Raw genomic sequence first — 16,200 nt, forward strand, 5'->3', positions numbered from 1 at the left:
GAAAATGATAAATTCTATCCTAGACCAATGTGTAACATAAAGTGTAATAGAACATTAGGGTTTCGTTTGGGGGAACATGCATTGCTAAACAAAATAAGGTGTTAAATTCAGTTAGCTCCGATTATTATTTACGTATCAAATTTGTTATACGAGGTGTTTATTAACATTGTCGTGGTCCGCACTTGATAAATTCGTCAAATAAGAGAGTTTGACGAGTTTGACGAGTTTGTCGAGTTTGACGAGTTTGACGTGTTTGACGAGTCAACGCGGTCAACCTGTGGTCAAAATGACATTCCGATGGTTCAAAGTTGTGTACAGGGTCTATTATGATGTATTGAGCGTATTTTTGTTGTGAGGAGAGCGTGTGAGAAAATGATAAATCCTACCCTAGACCAATGTGTAACATAAAGTGTAATAGAACATTAGGGTTTCGTTTGGGGGAACATGCATTGCTAAACAAAATAAGGTGTTAAATTCAGTTAGCTCCGATTATTATTTACGTATCAAATTTGTTATACGAGGTGTTTATTAACATTGTCGTGGTCCGCACTTGATAAATTCGTTAAATAAGAGAGTTTGACGTGTTTGACGAGTTTGACGTGTTTGACGAGTCAACGCGGTCAACCTGTGGTCAAAATGACATTCCGATGGTTCAAAGTTGTGTACAGGGTCTATTATGACGTATTGAGCGTGTTTTTGTTGTGAGGAGAGCGTGTGAGAAAATGATAAAGTGTAATAGAACATTAGGGTTTCGTTTGGGGGAACATGCATTGCTAAACAAAATAAGGTGTTAAATTCAGTTAGCTCCGATTATTATTTACGTATCAAATTTGTTATACGAGGTGTTTATTAACATTGTCGTGGTCCGCACTTGATAAATTCGTCAAATAAAAGAGTTTGACGAGTTTGACGAGTTTGTCGAGTTTGACGTGTTTGACGTGTTTGACGTGTTTGACGAGTTTGACGAGTTTGACGAGTTTGGCGAGTTTGCCGAGTTTGACGTAATTAATAAGATGTTCTTAAGAAATAAAATACTAATAAATTAAAGAGGTACTTATCACGAAAGAGGTTCTTAATACGGAAGAGGTCTTAAACCTGATTAGATACAACTTAATTCGAAAGAGAGTCAAACCGGTCAAACTCGTCAACCAAAAGAGTCAAACCAATCTAACTCGGGCTACCCAAATAATTGAAAGTGTAAGATCATACCTTGCTCGTTCTGTGCAATTTCTATATCCTCTTGATCATTGTCAGATTCTTGCACAGATTGATGTCCTACATATGACCAATTATATGAATATCAGTCAAACTCGTCAATCAGAAGAGTCAAACCGGTCAAACTCGTCAATCAAAAGAGTCAAACCAATCTAACTCCCCCTAACTCGGTTCGCCCAAATAAAGTCTAAAGTGTAACACCATACCTTGCTCGTCCTGTGGAAGGTCTACATTCTCATCCGAAAAACGAGATCTAAACTCGAACTCGTTGTCTTGTATCTCAGACCAATCGACTCCTTCCACATTGATTCCTGCCCTCTCCAAAATTTTTTTCACTTTTTCAATTACTTTCTTCTCAACTCTTGCAATTATTTTTTTTTCGGAGTCTTTTACAATCTTTTTCAACATATTTTTGAAGGATATTTTTTCTCCTTCTTCGTCTTCTCCTTCCTCTTCCTCTATTCTTTCTTCTCCTTCTTCTTCTCTTCCTCCTTCTACTTCTTCTTCTCGTTCTTCTTCTCTTTGTTTCTTTCTTTTAGTTTGACGTGTTTGACGAGTTTGACGTGTTTGACGAGTTTGACGTGTTTGACGAGTTTGACGTGTTTGACGAGTTTGACGTGTTTGACGAGTTTGACGTGTTTGACGAGTTTGACGTGTTTGACGAGTTTGACGTGTTTGACGAGTTTGACGTGTTTGACGAGTTTGACGTGTTTGACGTGTTTGACGAGTTTGACGTGTTTGACGAGTTTGACGTGTTTGACGAGTTTGACGTGTTTGACGAGTTTGACGTGTTTGACGTGTTTGACGAGTCAACGCGGTCAACCTGTGGTCAAAATGACATTCCGATGGTTCAAAGTTGTGTACAGGGTCTATTATGACGTATTGAGCGTGTTTTTGTTGTGAGGAGAGCGTGTGAGAAAATGATAAATCCTACCCTAGACCAATGTGTAACATAAAGTGTAATAGAACATTAGGGTTTCGTTTGGGGGAACATGCATTGCTAAACAAAATAAGGTGTTAAATTCAGTTAGCTCCGATTATTATTTACGTATCAAATTTGTTATACGAGGTGTTTATTAACATTGTCGTGGTCCGCACTTGATAAATTCGTCAAATAAGAGAGTTTGACGAGTTTGACGAGTTTGTCGAGTTTGACGTGTTTGACGTGTTTGACGAGTCAACGCGGTCAACCTGTGGTCAAAATGACATTCCGATGGTTCAAAGTTGTGTACAGGGTCTATTATGACGTATTGAGCGTGTTTTTGTTGTGAGGAGAGCGTGTGAGAAAATGATAAATCCTACCCTAGACCAATGTGTAACATAAAGTGTAATAGAACATTAGGGTTTCGTTTGGGGGAACATGCATTGCTAAACAAAATAAGGTGTTAAATTCAGTTAGCTCCGATTATTATTTACGTATCAAATTTGTTATACGAGGTGTTTATTAACATTGTCGTGGTCCGCACTTGATAAATTCGTTAAATAAGAGAGTTTGACGTGTTTGATAGGCACGCCATTCAGAACAAACCATAACTGTTTCACTTCTCCTTCCAATTTTAGTGCCCGATGTAAGAGGACTGATGCCGGAACCATCTTCAATGTGTCCTTACATGCGAGATGGAAAATATGCCGAAACTGGGATTCTTTTTTGAAATATGTAAATTCTTCATCCGTCAAGACCTTTTTAAGAGATCTAACAGTCTGATATGGATAACATTTCGTCGTGATCTTAGGAGCCATATGAATGTCCTTAAAATCATACACAAAAGGTACCTGCAAAAACAAATTTAACACTCATTATCAAACACGTCAAACACGTCAAACACGTCAAACTCGTCAAACTCGTCAAACTCCGACTTGTTTGACGAGTTTGAACATTTTCGAGACTCGAATAGTTTGACTTGTTTAACGGGTGCGCTAAGTTTAACTAATATCTAGCATGACCATTAATCTATGTTTTAGTGCATCCGACTGTCGACAATATCATCGTGACTCGATTTCTATCCGTCTTTTTCACAAAACACTGTTTTTCACCCAATCCGAAAACCCTATTTCGATATTTCAGTGACAATTTGTCATTCAAACCATAGTTTTTAAAATTTTTATTTCAAACCCTATTCTTAACGAAAACTTAATAGAAAATCTAAAACCGAATCTCAATGTATATCCGAAACCCTAAAAAATTTGATTTTTGCGGAGTTCAAAAACTATACCTGGAGGTCTTTGCAAATAGGGTCCGAAGAGGAGGCCGAAGATGATGAAGATGAAGTCATTCTTCGTGCAAGTTTGACGAGTTTGACGAACTCGCACAGAAAGATCGTACAGAAAAATCACAAAGTGAAGAGAAACTGAAGAAGGGGAAGAAGAAACGATACTATGAAGTCTGTCGAAATGGGGCAAAAAAAACTGTTTGGTTTTTCAAATTTTTTTGATTTAGTAACTTCCCAATTTTTGATCTTTCTCTTTCAGATGTTGACACGTGTATCATTTAAAAGGGGTAACGGTGTCTTTTCATTCTTTTCCAATTTTTTTTTGAAGGTTTTTTGTTTGAAGGGTATGTCATGTGAGTGAAATCGACATTTAAAGGTATTTTTGTAATATTACCCAATGAACATAATCTCAAACACTGGTCGAATTCGTCAGAATGGTTAATCTCTTGGTTGATTTGCTTGGTGGTTTAACAGAATCTGTAGCTTACATGACTACGGCGAACTGATGGAAATCAAATTTTGCTGTAAGAAATAAATTATTATGTAAAATTATCTTACATTTGCCGCCAGAAGATACACTAACTTGTTCTTGCAATTACAGTTAGGAGAGACAGAAAAACACTCACAGATCTATCAAATTACTCCTTCTCTGTTCCAAAAACGTGCCCAAAAGTCTCCTTCTTGTTCATCCTCCTCCTCCAATCTAATCCTAACCCTTAAAATCGGAAAGCTATGACTTTGAACAACCGCGAATCAACGCACCTCCGGGAAAACGCGTCGGCGTCCGACAAGGTTTCGAAACCATTTCCCTTCTCTGAACCAGTCGAGACAGAACACGAAATCGCTCCCGAATCGTGCGGGATCGGAGAATCTGAACTGAATAAGATTCTTCACGCGTCACGAGGAAAACCCATTCGAGGATTCATGGCGGCGAAGGCGATGGTGGTGACGGAGAGAGAGAGGGGAGGAGGATGACGACGAAGAGGGAGGTTTCGGTTAATTTGGATTGGGCCTGGCCCATTATCGAACCCTCTGCCCAGGAATAAGGTTCCCACTTCAGAAAAGTTTTAAAATATATATATACATACATATAGTTATATATATACACAGACACATAAAGTATTTTCGGGGAGAAGGTGGATGGAATATATATTCAAAAAGACTAATAAAAAATTATTGTTATTCAAGATTAATAACAAATAAAATATGAATATAACTAAAAATATTTTTTTAAAATCCAATATAAAAATTGAATGGGTAGAATTTTAATTCCCAAACCGAAATAACCGTCTGGGAAATTACGCCGTTAAATGTACCGGAGCTCCTAACGCCGTTTATCCAAGGACAGGAAAACAGGACGGTCGTTGTCGTTGAATATGTTTCTACATTGGTGTGATCAATATTAGCTTTCCTTACAATTACAGTAGAAGTTACCACTGGTTATCTCAGTTTCTTATATGAATCTTGGTATGGTTTTTTTGCCGGTTTAGTTTTCAGTTTTCTCAATTCAGACAAATTATTCGGTTTAGGTTGGTTTGTCGATTGAATTCTCCGTTTTATTCTCCTTTCATATTGGTGATTTCACAATGTTATCATTGATTTCATTCCGTCATTAATTCATCATTTACATTTTCCAATATGGATGTCGATGTTTATTCTGATCTTAATGATCGTACCATATGATATTTCTCTTCGATATGATTATTGTATTAGGTTTTGTTCCATCTTCAATTTATATTTGTCATGTGGTTTGTATTCAAGATGTTAATGCTGTATTATGGAAAAGGGAAAAGGGTTCGGTCTATTATGGTAAGGAATCTAATTGCTGATTTTATTTTATATCTCTAAACAGCAAATTTCGTGTAAGATTTTCATAGATTGAGAAAATAAATAGCCAATCTTATGCTTATGGTACGTAAACGTAGGTGTTTGATGGCGTTACGTATCATAAAATTCCGGTCAATTTGGATTGGGCCTGCCCACTGTCAGACCCTCTGTCCAGGGAAAAGGGTTCGGCCTAATATGGCAAGGAATCTAATTGCTGGCTTATATTTCTAAATAGTAAATTTAATGATAGGGTTAATCCCATAAAAATTCTCCTAACTTGTTTAACATTGGAAAACTAATTCCCAAACTTGCATTCTCCTATAAAAATTATTCAACTTGAAAAATTATCATTAGAATACCTAAACTTGTAAAAGACTGTCAGAATTAAAATTGACCGACGTTGACCACAAACATCGTTAGATGAGGCTGACATGGCAATACACACATGACGCCACCTCATATTTTTATGCCAGCAAAATATAAGTTTAATTTGGACCAATATTGAATTAATATTTAACCAGACCTGTTCAATTAAAATAAATAAATAAATTTTTCCCTATTTTATTTTCTCCGTCGAAATCGTTCAAATCGTGAGGGATCTCTCTGATCCAAGTCTTGAAACTCATCTGATTCTTCATTATTCTTTTCTGGGTTTCTATTGAACCATTTTCTGAATTTTCCGAAACTTGGAATTTTGCAGCTGAATCATAGAGTTTTTAGGATTCCTAAAGCTTTTTACTGGTTTGGTTTGTTGTAGTTTTGAATGGATCCTTTTAAAATTGGGGAAAAAAATTTGATATTTTTCTCTGAGAAGAAGAAAAAGGTTGATCTTATTGACAGTTTCCGGAGTTTCGGGCTATGACATTTACAGGGTGTATAATTCGTCGTCGATGGAAAGGAAGGGAAACTATATTAGTTAACAAAAAAGAAAAGAAAAGAGGAAATTATTGATGAAACTCTTCGAGCCATTGTTTCTGTTGTCGAACTGGTCTCCAAGAAACGTATCGTATATGGAATTTTGAATAGTTTCAGATGCTGTGACAATTGAGATCTTCAGAAAGTATAGTTTGAAAGTTAGAAATTCACGTAATTCGAAATCGAGCTTTGCTAATAGAGTTATGGAGAGCGAATCCATTACAGACCGAAACAAGATTTTCGTTGGCTTGATGAATCCAAAGCATCGGGATAGAGTAAGGGGTATTCTTGTTCATGGAGCTATCAAAACGCTAGTGGGGACTATTTCACGAAGTCTTCACATCTTCAAAAATCTAATGGTGGAAGCTCTATTTGTTCAATCATGGTGGAGAACGAAGAAATTCATTTCTACGGTGAGAGAAATAACGTGGTGAAGAGGAACAATGGGAAAAAGGTTTCTTTGTTTAATTGAACCGATTCAACCGGTCCAAATTAAATTTTAAATTTGCTGATGATCTGGCATAAAAATATGAGGTGGCATCATGTGTGTATTGCCATGTCAGCCTCATCTAACGATGTTTGCGGTCAACGTCGGTCAATTTTAATTCTGACAATCTTTTACAAGTTTAGGTATTCTAATGGTAATTTTTTCAAGTCGAGTAATTTTTATAGGAGAATGCAAGTCTGGGAATTAGTTTTCCAATGTCAAACAAGTTGGGGAATTTTTATGGGATTAACCCTTTAATGATATAATTCATAATTTACGAAAATAATTAAATATCTAATCCTATGCTTATGGTATGCAGGTTTTTCCATATTTAGTTACGTTACATATTATACACTATAAATAAAACCGTGCATTAGTTTTGTAAAAACCAGAGTATCATTTGCCTAATTTTTTTTTTAAAAAAAAAACAATGGAGAAAAGAGTATTATTAATGGCAATCTCTGCATTTGTCGTTTTCCTCTTGTGTGGAGCAGCTCATGCAAATCCAGGGATCGCAACTTTCTACACAACTTATACTCGTGAGTCTCCATTATTACATTGTGTTCTTGTCCTGAGTTAAGACAAATGCTTACCTTGTTTTCTTGTTTTCCGTACACCATTTCCGTAGTAGAATACGAATCCAAATATTGATAACCGAAACACCGATTTTTTAAATAATATTTTTATCTACAAAAACAAAAGAACTCTAGTAAAGTTTGTATATTCAATATTTTTTTTCATAAAAAAACGAATTCCAATAGAATTTCAATAAAAATTGGAAGGATATAGGGAGGACATCTGAACCCGAAAAACATTGAAATCGAACTCGAACCAAAATTCGGAATGTCAATCCGTAATATTTATATTGTTTTTTTTTTGTTTTAGCACCGAATATAGAGATAATCTAAAAATAAAAAATTTAAAATATTTCTTTAAGTGAAAAGAATTAAAAAAAAAAACAAATCAAAACGCATTCAATATAAAAACTACATATGTATATTTTTTGAAATCGTAACTCTACTTGCGTTGTTGTTTTTTTTGTGTGTGGGGAAGCGTCGGCGTGTTACGGGAACCAGCCGGAGGGGGTAATGATAGCGGCGGCGAGTGACAGCCTTTGGGATAACGGAAAAATTTGCGGACAAATGTTCACCGTTAAGTGTACGGGACCTCGTAACCCCGTCCCTCACCCTTGTAACGGCAACTCCGTTACCGTCAAGATCGTTGACCATTGCCCTTCTTGCCCTTCTACCCTCGATCTCTCCCGCGAAGCCTTCGCTGCTATTGCCGACCCCGTCGCCGGTATCATCAATATCGACTATGCCCCGTAAGATTTCCCCATTTTTATCCTTCCTTTTCCTTTATATAACGTTTTTTTTAATATATAATAACCTAACCTCATGGAAGTCCGTAGATATATTATTATTTTTTTAAATGCTTAATGATATGATTTTGCAGGGCGTAAACTCGGAACTCTCATATACAGCAATTTTAGTCATGCATGCTCTCTGATATGATTCATCTCTTGGCATTCTAATGCATCCCTTATTATACAGATCGAGAATAATAAAGGAAACACTCAGATTCTCAATCTCTATGTTACTTGCACAGGAAGTAACCCTTTTTGTTCATATGATGCCGCGTTTTTTAACATTCTGGGGTGAAGGTTCTCTAAAGCTTGGAAGAGCATCTGCACCAAGAATTCGATAAAAACAACAAAGATTATTCAGAAAAACCATTTATTGCACTGTACAACAAGTTATTCCCTTCAATACACCATTACATATATATATATATATATATAACCATAACGACAAAGTTTTCATCAATATTCACAGAGCTTACTCTTCAGAGATTTGAAAGCCCACCTCAAGTTCCTGAATCTATCTCTCTATCTCAATCCCAGATTCTGATCCCCACCCACGAATATATTCATGAATATATATATACACACACAGGTTATGGTTGAAGGAGAACCATTTTTTGTGTGTGAGATACTGATACTGAGAAAGATCTCAACAGTTCCGGTTGAAGGTGACAATGTTCACTTCCCGCACGATCAGATATTATACTCCATGAATGAGGTGAGAACTTGGTCAAAATGCAAACTGCAATGCTCATAATCGTTAGGAGGGGCACTACTTGTAATCACACGGGCTGATTTCTCTTGAAGCTAAGAAACTGCAGATCCTTATGTCTTCTTTCACTTCATTCGAGTTTCACGTTAAGGCTTTACATTTCAACATACCCGTTCAGAATTTCTCGCAGCATCCTGCAACATAGAAGTGAAACACAACTGTAAACAGCGTCGGAGATTTAGCTTCAAGAAAAGTTCCGATTTTTCCAAAGTTGAAAAAGAGAAAGAGAAACTAAAATCGTACGGGTAGGGAGAACAGGGGTCACAACAAGCTTGATATTAAGGGCATGAATAAGAGAAAGAACTTCATCCTTTCCAGAAGCCACAAAGAGCTTCAGAACTCTCTCGTTCAACTTTCCAGCTCTGAGTGTTCGCTACTCATTGAAAAAGAAATTGTTTACCGAAAAGGATTAGCCACAGAATCAATCATGTTACTGGAAATACATAACATATAACGGCATCAGAATGTGGAATCAGAGCAAACTTGATGCAAAATAGACAAAAGGGATCGAGCATTGGCCATTAACGAAAGCAGAGCATTATCCAGTACAACATACAAAACCAAAGAACAGTAACATGCTGTCAATAATCCAGACACTGATGCCTCAGACATCCAAGGTTTTCAGATAGGAATTCGGAACAAACATATATCTGTCTCACTTCTAACTTCCAACTTCTGAGCAGGTTTGTCACATACACTGCTACAGAAAAAATTGCAACTTTCCCCAATTACAAAAACCCACAAAAGTGTTAAAAAATACCATGAATAATCTTCCATATTCTTCTCTCTCTCTCTCTCTCTCTCTCTCTCTCTCTACAAAAATCTATAAAAGTGTTCCACAAAAAGGGTAAAGCTTCCAATTCCAGACAGGGAAAGAAGATGAAACCATCTCACAAGCAACAAGTCCCTAGCGTACAGAGGATTGGAGTTTACATGAAACTAGATGAACCCATAACGAAAAACAAATACATAAAAAAAAAAAAGAGGAGAAATTAGAGAATTGGGCATTACCAGGAAGAGATCGAGGAGGACATGATCGGGAAGAAAGGAGAGATCGGAGATGCAGGAGAGATTAAGAACAGCAGAATCAATGGTGAGAGATAACAGAGACGGAGGGTTTCTCATTCATTCACTTCTTCGATGAAATCAGAACGAGAACGAAGCAAATCGTACCCTAGAATTCTCTCCGCCTCTCTACGATCTCATCGGACGTTCCTGGAACATGCGCCGCCCATTAACAATAATATTGGTAGTGTTAGTGTACACTACAATCACTTGGACGTAAAAAGGCCAAGCCTATTTTATTATGGGCCTATTTTTTTTTTATTAGGGCTCATTTTAAGTCTAACAAAAATTGGGCCTCGAAACTGGCTCCAACCGAGCTTCACAACCGAAGAACATTAGATAAATCAAATCAAATTCAAACTAAAAATCAAATGGTTATCATTATTATAAATTCGAAAAGTTGAATAGAACGGGAAAAAACCCAATTTTTTTCAATAAAAACGAATACGAACCGATTCATATTGAATTAAAATAAATTCAATATAAAAATCGAATAATTATAATTTTTTAAAACTAAAATAACCGAACCCCAATCCAAATCAAAATGGTCACCCATATTTACAACTGCCACCGAACACAAGTATAAGAGGACCATTTTTGGATTAATGTTTTATCCAACTAATGTTTTCATGTACACCCTATGTTTTGCCATTTTGGGGTCAACGAGTGTATATAAATATGTTTTAAAAATATATATATAGTGTTATGTAAACGATCTGTCCATAATTTCTAATTGATTTTTTTTTACGTGGTTATAATAGAATCTTGCTCAATAATAACATAAAATGGCGAAAAAGAATATACGGAGCTCAAAACACGACGTCTCTTCCTTTGAAACCCTCTTTTCTATTTCGAAGGTTTTCTATTTGCAGACATAATCCTTCAACTATAAAAATAATTATATTTGTAATCCGTCATTTTGATGATGATAAGGATGATTTAAGGATAATAATGATTTGATTACGACTAATATTTTATGATGGGAAAAAGGATCGGAATTCGTTGGCAAGACAATAAATGTTATCTGTATTTCACTCACATGCACATGGGGATTCTCTACGTCTTTATTAGGTCCAACTTTAATAATAAATATTTATCGTATATTTTAATTGCTGTGCTTTAATATTACTTTTATTACGATCAAGAAGATTATGTAAAAGAGAAAATCGCCCATGTCGAAAGTTTCAAACTTTTGACTAATTGGGTTTCAAGATTTTGGTTATAAACTAACATTTTGAAAAACAATACCATTTGTGGGGACAAAATTAGTTGTTATAACTATATAGAATTATTAAATATGGATATTTTACATGACACTGTAATTTATGTCATTATATTTTGTATTTTGGTTTTGATATTTTTCATTATGCTAAGGATTCTGCAAAAAAAAAAAAAAAAAAAAAACATTGTATATCAAATCTTTTTATAATTTATCATGTGGCAGATGATAACATACTAGCATTAGTAATGTCTATGTTCCCAAATCAACGATTTTATCCTTAATTCCCTCGTTTAGTTATTTATTTTGTCGTTTATATGGAAAAAAACAATTTAATTATATTATTTTGTCATTTTAATAGAAGATTTCAAATGGAGTTAATATGAACCGTGTTTGTGTTATCATCACTCATATAAAAAGATTTGTAAAGTTTGTGACTTTAATTTATTTTTCTTGGTTTTTTTCCATAGCAATATGGTTTTTTGTCTTACAAACCGAAGTAAATATCAATACAAAATGATTAATATACATTACTTGTAATTTGTTTATTTGTTTAATAGAGAACGAGTTAAAGTCAATGTTGGGTTTTGGAAACCTAACTTGCAAAGAAAACACAAATGCAAGTTCACGATTGCCATCGCATTGACTTTATATTTATATATATATAGTTTAAATTAATTATATGTTTTAGTATCATGGCTTACATAATATTATTTTATGGGCATACATGAACTCGAACTGCGACAGTGGAAATGAAAAAAAGAAACAATTTTATGTATATCTCCTTTGATTTCTTGAAAACTAATTATACGTGTTTCTAGTAGAAACAAAATTTATACGTACAAATACAAGCTAAACAAAAATGCATATTTTTCAGATCTTTGCCCATTCTATATTTTTTTTTAAATAGAAAATATTAAATTGTGTACAAATTTATAGGTGAAAGATGGTTGAGTCAAAAGTGAGTGGAACTTAATATTCACCACTAAAGTAAAAGTCAGCACCAAAATTTACAGTGATAATAATTAGCCTCTAATTAATAATCATGACCCTTATCATAGGTCACTGCTATATATATATATATAGATCTCTATTGCTTACATACTTCCAAAATTATTAATTTACAATAAACGAACTAAAATGTATAACATAACATTATTTGCTGATTAATTTATACTGTAACCAAACTTAAATTCGAATAAAATAATAAGAAAAAGAAGTCAAAATTGGCTAAAACAGGATTTGAATTAAGTCGCCACAAAAAGGCATAGAACCTTCTTACATGTTGGCTGTCTTGTTCCATGTCCATCTCTCTCGTGTTTCTCCTTTTTTCAGCACACCAAAAAGTTTTTCCCATATAAATTAATAAATTAAACATTGCTCACAAATTTACATTAGTTTTCCCTAAAAGGCTAAATTTCTTTTCGTAAAACAATATTATATATTTTCTTTTTTGTCTTTTTTCACTCCCTAATTTATTGGGTCCACTAAATCTCCATTAAGACAAGATATTCTAATGCCGGTGCAAATAAACATCCAAATTAAAAGATTTTATGGAAAGTTATAGAGAGTTAATCTATTATGGAATTATAATTTCTAATAGATAACTCTCCATAACTTTCCATATTTCTTAATAGATTTCCTAAAAAATAAAATACTAAATTGACCGTTGGTTGCACAAAATTAGGAGTCATGGTATTTTCATGTGTTTTTTTTAATACTATATAGCAGGAAATATTAATGTGATGAACGGTCCAAGGCGAGGCGAAAATTAGGAAGCAGAAAAAGAACATGCTTAGGGGAAAATATTTAACATGAGCAAAATAATGACAATGAAGAGAGCGTCATGCTTGAAATGATCTAATAATAAATGTTTTTTTTTTCTTGTGAATCGTAAAGTTGTGTTCTTTGTCTTGTTGATTTAAATGGGGGAGCATGGGATTTGGTGAGATCATTAAAATAAGTAATTAATATTATCATTATTTCATAAAATTTCATTAAATAAATGTTTGATTGACTTTCCATGTCTTAAGGTAAATCAGATCCAATCCCTTTTTTTTTGTCATTGCCTAAATTTTAAAGCCAGCAGATTCATTCATAGGGCTCTCTCACTCTTTCTGATTTATATTTGAAAAAAAAAAATCTTTATGAATTCTCTTCTGTCACCATCTCTTCCCACCTGTAATTCCCTAATTCCTCTCTCTCTCTCTCTCTCTCTCTCAAATTTGAGCTCTCCAGTTGAAGAAAACCCAATCTCATAAACAGGGCATGTATGTTTGCCGAGAAAATTTTCCGGGTTTCTTCATGTTCATGTCTGAAACCGAGCATAAAGCTTGAGCCTTTGTGAGCCCTTCTCCGTTTTTTTCCCTCCCATGAAATTTTCTCGGGAAAATATGAAGTGGGTTTTCCCGGAAATCAAAGCAACCCAGAATTTCATCTCTCCTTCACCACCACTGATGATACCGCCTCCTCCACCGATTCGGCCCGACACTAGCTTTGATCTGAACAGTAAGATCAGCCCCAGTATTCTCCTGATAATCATCATCTTGTCAATCATCTTCTTCATCTCTGGTCTGCTACATCTTCTGGTTAGATTCCTTCTATCACCATCGAACAGAGACAGAGACGATTATTTCGACAATGTCACAGCACTTCAAGGCCAGTTACAGCAGCTCTTTCACCTGCATGACTCTGGTGTTGACCAATCCTTCATCGACACTTTACCTGTGTTTCATTACAAATCCATCATCGGCCTGAAGAATCACCCATTCGATTGTGCTGTTTGTCTCTCTGAGTTCGAGTCAGAGGACAAGCTCAGGCTTCTGCCCAAATGCAGCCACGCTTTTCACATGGACTGTATAGACACTTGGCTTCTGTCTCACTCGACTTGTCCCTTGTGCAGATCCAGTCTGCTCTCTGATTTCTCATCGCAGTATGCCCCCTGTTCTTCATATCTTCTTGTTCTTGAGTCTGGTAGTGATCATAGCTCAAGAGAGATTGCCATGGACAGAGACAATGCATCCTGCGCTGCTGGTAATGAAGACACTGCTGGAAGAAACAATTCATGTCTTGCACCAGATTCTCACTCGCAGTCCAATCCCCATCTGGGATTTGATGGAAGCCTCGATCTTGGATCGACCCATCTCGATTCGGGTCACAAATCTGGCGGGATTCCTCTAAAATCCGTTGCCACTCAAGTCTCAGATGGTGAAATGACCAACTCAGGTGAAAAGGTTGTTCCTTTTGCAGTTAAGCTAGGGAAGTTTAGGAACGTAGATGACGTGGGTGAAGGTAGTAATGATAAGAACATTAGTGATAGCAGTAACGTAGATGAAAGGAGGTGTTTTTCAATGGGATCATATGAATACATAATGGATGAAGAATCTGCACTTAAAGTTAATGTCTCGGCCAAGAAACTGTCCAGAAAGGAACCTCGGTTGCCCGGTCACAGGACTGCAATGTCTGAATGTGGTTGTGATGGAAAAGGAGTATTCAGATTCAGTAGAACCGAATCAATGAGAATCACTGAAGAAAAAGAGGCAAACGGGAAGGGGAAAGGTATCGAGAAGAATGTCGTGAAAAGAGAGAGCTTCTCGGTGTCGAAAGTATGGTTAAGGGGCAAGAAAGAGAAGCAGAAGGCTCCAAGAGAGGATTGTTCTTTGGCATCTTCATCAAGAAGAGCATTTTCATTCAGATTTCCGGTCCAACGATCAATACCCGACGGTAAGAACGAGGCCGGTAGCGACGAGGAGAATCAGAAGAGCGAGAATTCGGAATCTTTGGAGACAAAAACACCATCTTTTGCAAGAAGGACCATGCTTTGGCTTGCAGGGAGACAAAACAAGGTTGTTCATTCTTCTCCTGCATCTCATGTCTAGTTCCTTTGTAGAATTTTTTTTAAAAAAATTATATAATATTTCGGACATTGGTTTCTTTTGTTTTGTCTTCTTAAGAGCAATAGCAGATTGAATGAATCATTGTAGAAATCACATAGGTTTTATTATATTGTCATTTTATCTCTAAGATTCTTAAAACATATGAATTAAGTTCCAAACCACATCACAATTATAAATCATTTTTGTTTTAAATTTCTTTTTTTTTTTTTTAGAGCGTTGTGTATAATATAAGTGAGAGGTATGTGGTGGTGGGCAGTTGCATTGAATAGAGGCAATCGATCTTACGACAAAAGAATGTGACATCTCGAGGGAGATACATACGTGTGTGTGTGTGTATATATATGAATGTACGTATTTGCATGCAATAACGACGAATGGCTAAACTTTTGCATTAATTGGTGAAATTAATAACAGTCACGAGAGCAGTTGGACTATATATACCCCCGCTACATTTATAATGACAATGTGTCGAATTATTGGATTTTACATATTTTAAAAAATATTTAATTAACGGAAACACATTTTTTCTTATCAAATAAAGAAATACTTTCATAAAAAAAATAAAGAAATATTTTTTTATATCAAATATCTATGAATATAAGTACGACGTTTTAAGATTTCTAATCGATTTGTGTTTATATTTAAAAGATTGTTACGCAAAGTTTTCATCACCAATATTATTGCGATGATTTATCAAAGAAACAAAAAAAATATCGAATATTTTTCATGACGTGACGGTACGAAATAAAATGGTTTTGGCTGGTCTCTATTTAATTGTATTTATGAACACCCAAACATACAAGTAATCCTCTAAATTGAGAAAATAAAATTCATAAAATGAAATAAAATTAAAAATATCAAATAACTATATATAAAAAAAGAACTAAACCACATCATTGGACGGAAAAACCCCTCGAAATTAAGTAAATTAAGAAAACTGCACGTAGCTTAGTTTTCCGAAACAACTCTTGTAGGTTAATTAGTTTGTACATTTAGTAAGTAAACTGCACGTCGTTTTTCTCGTGATAAAACGACAGGAAAGATCTGTGCGTAACACATGCACGACACTGCTTCTTCGTCTTCCATTTCTCAAATGGATTGGGTAAATTAAACCAATTCCAATGCTGAGTACTGGGCTAGGCCCAGTAAGAAACCAATGTCAATATTTCTGTGAAGCATATATATATATATATATATATATATATATATATATATATATATATATATATAT

At 35.1% G+C, this 16,200-nt stretch overlaps 3 protein-coding genes across 3 annotated transcripts; 2 read left to right on the forward strand and 1 right to left on the reverse strand.

The window, feature by feature from the left end:
- Positions 1-7,069: 7,069 nt before the first annotated feature.
- On the forward strand, positions 7,070-8,248 carry LOC104803515 (putative EG45-like domain containing protein 1). Its single transcript, XM_010527449.1, has 3 exons — positions 7,070-7,193; positions 7,708-7,978; positions 8,110-8,248. The coding sequence occupies exons 1-3, from the start codon at positions 7,085-7,087 to the stop codon at positions 8,114-8,116; spliced, it is 387 nt and encodes a 128-aa protein (XP_010525751.1). The 5' UTR covers positions 7,070-7,084; the 3' UTR covers positions 8,117-8,248.
- A 105-nt stretch (positions 8,249-8,353) lies between these two features.
- Positions 8,354-10,015, reverse strand: LOC104803516. Its single transcript, XM_010527450.1, has 3 exons — positions 9,801-10,015; positions 9,033-9,162; positions 8,354-8,923 (listed from the first exon to the last, which is right to left on the reverse strand). The coding sequence occupies exons 1-3, from the start codon at positions 9,912-9,914 to the stop codon at positions 8,904-8,906; spliced, it is 264 nt and encodes an 87-aa protein (XP_010525752.1). The 5' UTR covers positions 9,915-10,015; the 3' UTR covers positions 8,354-8,903.
- A 3,134-nt stretch (positions 10,016-13,149) lies between these two features.
- Positions 13,150-15,062, forward strand: LOC104803517 (RING-H2 finger protein ATL13). Its single transcript, XM_010527451.2, has one exon. The coding sequence runs from the start codon at positions 13,446-13,448 to the stop codon at positions 14,949-14,951; it is 1,506 nt and encodes a 501-aa protein (XP_010525753.1). The 5' UTR covers positions 13,150-13,445; the 3' UTR covers positions 14,952-15,062.
- The last annotated feature ends 1,138 nt before the right edge of the window (positions 15,063-16,200 follow it).

Source organism: Tarenaya hassleriana, unplaced genomic scaffold (assembly GCF_000463585.1).
Source record: "Tarenaya hassleriana unplaced genomic scaffold, ASM46358v1 Cleome9, whole genome shotgun sequence".
Classification (NCBI taxonomy): domain Eukaryota; kingdom Viridiplantae; phylum Streptophyta; class Magnoliopsida; order Brassicales; family Cleomaceae; genus Tarenaya; species Tarenaya hassleriana.